This window comes from Lytechinus pictus, chromosome 16, assembly GCF_037042905.1.
Source record: "Lytechinus pictus isolate F3 Inbred chromosome 16, Lp3.0, whole genome shotgun sequence".
NCBI lineage: Eukaryota > Metazoa > Echinodermata > Echinoidea > Temnopleuroida > Toxopneustidae > Lytechinus > Lytechinus pictus.
Genome location: NC_087260.1, coordinates 836,024 through 843,719, shown reverse-complemented (window position 1 = coordinate 843,719; position 7,696 = coordinate 836,024). Strand labels below are relative to the sequence as shown.

Sequence of the window (7,696 nt, the reverse complement as noted above, 5' to 3'; positions counted from 1 at the left end):
TCGGGTATAGGTATTTTGTGAATCAAACATGAAAACCACAAGGAGTCCATGCATACCTGCCAACATTTAGAAATTGAAAATCCTACTTTGATCGCGCGATTCACAACTTTTTTCTGGGATCGTCAACACCGTGCCGAAAAAAACTGAAGGACCATAATTTATAAACAGCAGCGAGCAAGCAGAATTTTTGTCCTTAACAAGACAAAAGCCTAGTTTTGTATAGATTTAGACACCATAAAACAAAGCACATTTACCCTTTTACTTTCATTTTATACTAGTTACCACTAGAAAGTAGTATAAAAGCACAGTTTGTGCAATTATAATATTTCATTTTCACAATTATCCATTGATAATGTAAAAATAATTTAAATAAATGAATATTGACAACAAGTGGAATGCCTCTGGCGGTCTCACCTGCATCACACGATTTAATATAGCAGCAGTGCTGACTTTGAAAACTACTATAAAATAATTATTCACAAAAAACACTATTCATATAATGATACAATACTACGTTCATTGACATTTTACCTTGATCATGTGACCTAAAACTTGTCAGTGACTGATACTCGATTACCCCTATATCCACATTTTATACACTATATAGATAAACTTTGAGAGTTATGACAGCAGTCTAATAATTACCTCTAAAATGGCCAAAGTTCAATGGCCTTAAATGACCTTTGACGTTGGTCATGTGACCTGAAACTCGCATGAGATGTTCAGTGATACTTGAGAACTCTTATGTCCAAGTTTTATGAACTAGACCAATATACATGTACTTACAGAGTTTTTTATAATGATAATTCAACAAATACCCCCATCATGGCCAAAGTTCATTGACCTTACATGACCTCTGACCTTGATCATGTGACCTGAAACTCGCACATGATGTTAAGTGATATTCGATTACTCTTATGTCCAAGTTTCATGAGTCAGATTCATAAACTTTCAAAGTTATGATGGTAATTCAACAGATACCCCCATTATGGCCAAAGTTAATTGACCTTTGGCCTTGGTCATGTGACATGAAAGAGAGACTGGGAGAGAGAAAGAGAGAACCAAGTATGAAGAAGAAACCTTAGGTGGTGCTGCACCATCCCGAGTTTGCTCAATCTCCAGATTTTAGCCCGATCGGCCTACTTCGCGATTAATCTCGAGATTCAAGAAACCCCGTCTCCACCATCGCAAGAAGAGCGATTCCTGCTCGAGCGAGGCAACAAGCCCGATATTTCGAGCATGCGCACTTTCGGATCTTGGAGTTTCAACGGCGCGCGCTTTTGAATAACTTCCCACGATATGCAAGCAATGAACTCCTTTCACTAGCACTTTCGCCGAATTCGACCGAGTTATGCAATAATCCTCTCAGCTCAGCGAGTGAAGAAGTGATGTATTCTTCGTTAAATATGATGGCGGAGTAGGAGGCAACGACAGAGAGAGAGAGAGAGAGGGAGAGAAGGAGGAAAGAAATGCTATTTGCTCACATTTTGCGAAGGAATAAGACGACACTGCTGTCAGTGTTGTTATTGAATATGACCATCGTCGATGAGCGCCTCCCCCTTCGGTCTGGTCTCTTCCAAAATCCATTCACTGGTGGGACACCATCGTTGCTGATTAGGCAATTGATGAACGCTATTCGCGATATTCGCATGTATAAAGTTGACTTTCGCACGTGTTTATGTTTTGACCAAGGCGGAAGTGGAAAGCGAATTGCATTATGGACTGACGTCATGAATAAATTACCCCGAGTCCAATCTCGAGTGCGTCTGCACCTACGAATTAGCGGGATAATTCGTAAAATAGCGCGCTATTTTGCAAATAAACCCGAGTTGACTTGGGATTGCAATCTCGAGATTAATCCTACGAACTAGCGCGATAATTGCGTCTGCACTGCAAACTACCTCGAGATTTTTCAGATCGGGATAATTTGCCGGATCAGAAATAGCGCGCTAATTTGAAAACTCGGGATGGTGCAGACAGCCCTCTTGAGTCTGTAATGGTCATTTTATTGAAGCAACCTTGTGAGTGTCACATAGTGAACAGGTTGACATAAACAAAGCAGTATTGGGTTAGTGAACCCTTTCGATTACAGTTCAACTAAATAGTTCTTTATTTTAAAACATATATTGATTATTTCTACTCTTACATTTGTCCCATTGTTCAAAAAGAAACGTCCTCGTTTCTAAATTATAAACAAATTTCGTTAACGTTAGAAAATGCAGTATGTGATACTACAAAGGAAAGCGTTATAAAGTAAAATTCAGTCAGTTGAAATGAATGTATGGTATAATAATAAACGGAACTCAACTTATAATAAAAAGCAAATGCGAGTAAATAGAAGAAACAAAATACACGAATCAATAATGGTACAACTAACTACACAAAAAATAGAACAAAGGTATTAGTACAGTATAGCAGATATTATCAAACAACAAATTATGAACATGGAACTGTGCTATCAATAGACAATAATAAAATATCCATGAATTACTGAGATCGAGTAATATACAGAAAATAAAAATGCCGTCAATGTGTATAATATATCAGGGAACAGTTACTGCAATCCACATGTTCAGTGAAACATGTTGCAAAACCTTTATGAATTGTATGTTCCGGACGAGAAACATCACTCAATACCTGACCAGGTTATGTCATAAATTGAATAACTACTGGGAGTTAAAATAGAGGACACATTTTGATGGAAATATTATGTGGATGTACAAGTGTTAGAAAGTCAAAAAGGGGCCTAAGCTTTCGATCCTAGCAGAATCTTCGTCGGAGGCAAAATGACAAACATATTAAGTGGAACAACCATAATATAGACCACAAACAAGCTACAGCAACACTAGAAACAAGGAGACAAAAGGGGCATTAGTGAGTAGAGAAGACCAATCAGGTTTAAAGGGGATGAAAGAAAAGGAGTAGGCAGACACAAAGGGAAGTTAGTGTAAGTAAGGCCAGTAAAAGACCTCAAGCCAAGAGGGATTAAGATAATGAGGCAGGCAACATCAAACAGGATCTGGAACAAAACAGTGATAATGGGATGAATAACAAGAGAATTAGTGAGAGGTGGGTCAAACAGGTTACAAAGAAAGGCATAATAAACTGGTGCATAAGAGTGGGGGGAAAAAAGAAAAGAATGGGGAACAACTGATATTGTGCAAAAGACATATAAGTATATATGATAAAGCATTAAACAAACTAAGAGAATATGGTAAGTGTAAATATGTATCTATAAGTGATATGTATATAAATATATCCAAAAAAGAAATGTAAATGAAAAAATATAAATACACATATGGTGTAACTGATATTGTAATCCGCTAGGTGTGACGGGAAAAAAACATAAGACTATATAGTAGAAAAAAAAAAAAAAAAAAAAAAAAAAAAAAACCTGTATATGTGAAAAAGAGGAAGCAAATTGCCTAAAAAGGTAAAAGCAAATATAGAAGAGAGGGGGTGTATTATGAAGAAACCATAGTATACATGTAAATAAGCAAATGTGGTAAATCTAAAAGAGGTGAGTGGAGAAAAAACAAATATATATAGAAATAATAATTATTATATCGCCTGAATAAGGAAGGAAAAATTGGAGCTGAGCTTGTATGAGATATGGGAGGAAAGTAGAGGAAGAAACTATAATGTAACTATTCAAAAGAGCTGAGTGGAAAAAATATATGTATATATATAAAATGAAAGTGGATAGGAAAGAATAATCAGTCGCTACCCTCTTGGATGTTCAGGCCATGAGGTTGGGTGGTGCGAAGTCGTCTCATCCAGAGCTTCTCCCTGCTAGTACGGACTGAGTCAGGACGGGTACCTAAAGATTCGATGCCCTGTAGCATCATGTCAGTGATGGAGTGGTTGGGGAGGTTAAAATGGCGGCCAACTGGAGTGTCCAGCTTTGCTGTGTTGACGGTGGATCTGTGCCCGTAGAATCGTTTCTTGAGTGTGGTCTTGGTTTCCCCTATGTATTGTACCCTACAAACTCTGCAAGTGATGAGATATACAACATTAGTGGTAGTGCATGTGATGTTGCCCTTGATTTGGTGAGACAGGCTGGTAGAGTTGCTGGTGAAAGTATCGCCCTCGTGAAGGTGTATTTCACATATGATGCACCTGTTGCTGGTGCATTTGAAGGTGCCATGCTGTATGGGAGAAGAATGGTTAGTGAGGGAGGGCACTTCAGCACGAACAATGAGGTCCCTGAGATTCGGTGGGCGTCGGTATGCTAGAAGGGGAGTATCGGGAACGGCCTGTTGGAGACGATCAGAAGTGTGTAAAATGTGGTGGTTATCACACAGGATTTTGCGGAGAGGGGGTAGATTGGGATGGAAGGTGGTCACAAGCGGTATTCTGTCGGTGGTCTCCTTGTCACTTTTTGGTTTGAGAACTTCAGATCTGGGGAGAGAACGAACTTTGTTAACTGCCAGTTGGACTGCCCTGGCCCCGTGGCCCCTGGCACAGAGATGTTTCTGCAAATTCCTGGCATGGAAGGAAAAATCAGGGTCCTCGGAGCAGATACGGCGAAGTCTGAGGGCTTGACTGTAAGCGATGCCGGTTTTGCAGTGACGGGGGTGGCAGCTGGATGAGTGGAGGTACTGGTGGGTATCTGTGGGTTTAGAGTATAGGGTAGTGGTGATACCATTAGACTTTTTCTGGACTGTAACATCAAGGAAGTGGGTTTCCTGTTGGGAGAAATCAGAAGTGAATTTGATGGTCCTGTGGAAGGAATTGATGTGGTCAATGAATGTATGGAGGCTGTCTTCATCCCTGGTCCAGATGAAGAAAATGTCGTCTATGTAACGCCACCAAATCCATGGGCGACAGGGGGCTGAATCTAACATCTGCTGTTCCAGCTTGGTCATGAAGAGACAGGCGAATGAAGGAGCCATCCGGGTGCCCATTGCTGTACCGAATATCTGTAGGTAGTGCTTGCCCATGAATGTGAAGTTGTTTTTTGTTAGTACATGAGACATCAGAGATTTGATATCGGATATGGGGGGACTGGAATGGCCACTGGCGGCCAAGGCTTCACATGATGCTTGGATGTACAAGTGTGTTACACTTGTAACCTTATCTCTTGCAAAGAAATTGAGATAGCAATAGGAATACTTTAACAAAAAATTATGTACACTAGACCATAGCTCCATACCAAAACAAAGAATATAACATTATATAACATAACTAGCTTTAACATGGAAACACAAAAACAGAGACCATGCAGGAAATCTTACCTAATAGAGCGGTCAAACATACTAAACAACAAAATGTATTACAATTTGTGTACATGAAACACATCAATTGTGGCTATAAACAAAAGAACAGGTATTCAAAAGGCACATTTCATTGGAAACATGGAACTTTAACAAAGTTAGAGAAATAATTATCTTGTGACAATTGAACAAGAAAACAAAGTACTGCATAATTAAATTGAATATTAGAACTATTTAAAAGATAATCATGACAAGAGAGGTCAATTGAGTACAGAAAACAAGAAAAAGATTCTGAGAGAAATAGTAGTGGATGTACATGTAGAGAAGATAGTTATCAAGACATTAAGATGGCGGCCAATCATCCAAATATCCTTCTGTAAACGTAATTGTTGCTATTAATCCTTTACGTCAAAATTGCATAGAATTAAGGAAATAAACTGTTGAATGAAATAAGTTCCTGAACAGAAGTAAATGTCTAAGCGTCACAGAAACTAAACTAACTAGAATAAGAATTAAGTGTGGAATGAATCATGGTCAAAGTCAATTCAGTTCTGTCATCCAGATACATCTAACAAATTGTTATCAATAACATGGGATAAAAGGAGGACCGGGACCATGGAGGAGTATGAGGGGAGTAAATCCATGATGTAGACCATAGGATGGGACTGGGTCTGGGAAATTGAGGGAGGAGAGATGACAGTGGGTGTGAAGGGTATTACTTGCTTGTGACAAGTAGTTAGGATCGTACAGGGCAACATTGTCCTGAAAAGAGATGGACTCAGATTTAGCGGGGATAACCAAGGTGTTCATAATGTTCTTGTTCAATGATACCAGTGATAGTTTCGGTGGATCATCAGTGCTCACCTGAGATAAGGACCCAAGATCATTACCATGATTAACAGGATCGGTACCCAAAGCTGTTGCTTTGTCAAGTACAGTCTTCATTTGTGCTACAGGTGCGATGTTAGGGGGATGTGGTACAGGAGGAGGAGGTGTAGAATTGGGAGGAGGAGGAGGGGGAGGAGTTGGTGTATGAGAATGATCAGAACATGCATCTAAATCATGGTTATCTTCCTCGAAATCAATTGTACTAATGCTAGGTGCTGGGGAAGGAAGAGGAGAAAGAGGAGGAGACGAGATGGGTACATTTACATGCTGAGGGTCCTTGGGATTGTAAATGTCAGGAGGGACCTCAGAGACAGGAAGAAATTCATCACAATGACATGGACTAGGAGTAGGAGGTTGAGAGATAGGAGATGTCTTGAACGAGTCAGGATCAGAAAGGTACAGGGATTGGGTGTCGACAGGGGTCGGAGAGGGATCAGCAGAAGGCTCTATACAAGGAGGAAAGGGGACGAGATCGAGAGAATGACATTCTGATCCAGGGGAAACAGAAGGTGTAGGAGGAGAATCACAAAGTGTGTGAGACGGAGAATGAGGAGCAGGAGAAGGAATTGAAGGAGAGGGATCAGGTTTGATATCTGGAGTGCAATCGACATGATGTACATCAGGAGAGGCAGGGTTAGAAAGAGAGTCAGAAATAGTAGGTGTGAGGGGAAGATTCGAGTCATAAAACTGAATCAAGCTACACGGCATAAATGGAATCTCGTACGAACCAAGGGTAAGGGTGGAGTCCGCATAATTCAAAGAGATTCGACAAAAACGAGCTATATGCTGGTAAAAATCAAGTCCCAGTATCACTTGAGGTCCAGTTATATCAGCAACGTAAAGGCGGTAATCTATGTAAGGGGTGCAACATCCAGGGCTGAAAATGGTGTTTACAACCCCTTCTATAGGCACTGGATAAGGGCATGACAATGATGGGACAAACGGGCGAATTTCAAGGTTTTCAAGACATGGTAAGTGATCAGATAGCTTTCTGCCAATTATACTGTATTGACATGAAGTGTCAAATAGAGCTGTAATTCTCGCTACCCCAAATAGGAACAAAAATCTCATAATGCGCGAGACGAGATAATTTTCACTCCGTCGGGTCGTCATCACCACTTCCGGTTAAGAGTCATGCTCGCGCGGGGTTCGCGATTCTGAGTTTTCCACCACGCTGAAATCGATGCCAATCAGCGTAATATGTACAGATTATAATACTTTTTATTTAATTTGGTCAGTTTTTATTCCATTTGAATTATAAATAAAAATAAAAAATATATTTCACGTGAAAATAATTTTTATTCATGTTTTTATTTGGTTATAAAAAAATAAACAAAAAATGAATATCTTAAAACTTTGCATTTAGCGACCGGCCTGACACCACGATCGTATTCGACTAGACGCTAAATATATACAGCATTCATTCCGTTCAATTTTTAGTCGACCACAAAATGGATAAAAAATCAGTTTCGGAACTTAAAAAAATCTTAACTGACAGAGGAATACCTTGCAATGGAAAGCGTCGGGCAGAATTAGTGACTTTAACAGAAAAGGCCGTTAAACTGTATCGTGAAAGAGAGGGTTGTGATCAC

At 39.7% G+C, this 7,696-nt stretch overlaps 1 protein-coding gene across 1 annotated transcript; it reads right to left on the bottom strand.

The window, feature by feature from the left end:
• Positions 1–5,798: 5,798 nt before the first annotated feature.
• LOC129279036 (uncharacterized) lies at positions 5,799–6,812 on the bottom strand. The gene has a single exon (XM_054915148.2). It carries the CDS (start codon positions 6,810–6,812, stop codon positions 5,799–5,801), a length of 1,014 nt encoding a protein of 337 aa, XP_054771123.2.
• Between the last annotated feature and the right edge of the window lie 884 nt (positions 6,813–7,696).

Excerpts from the sequence above, each read along its gene's own strand:
- LOC129279036 (XM_054915148.2), bottom strand. The coding sequence starts at position 6,812 with ATGCCGTGTAGCTTGATTCAGTTTTATGACTCGAATCTTCCCCTCACA.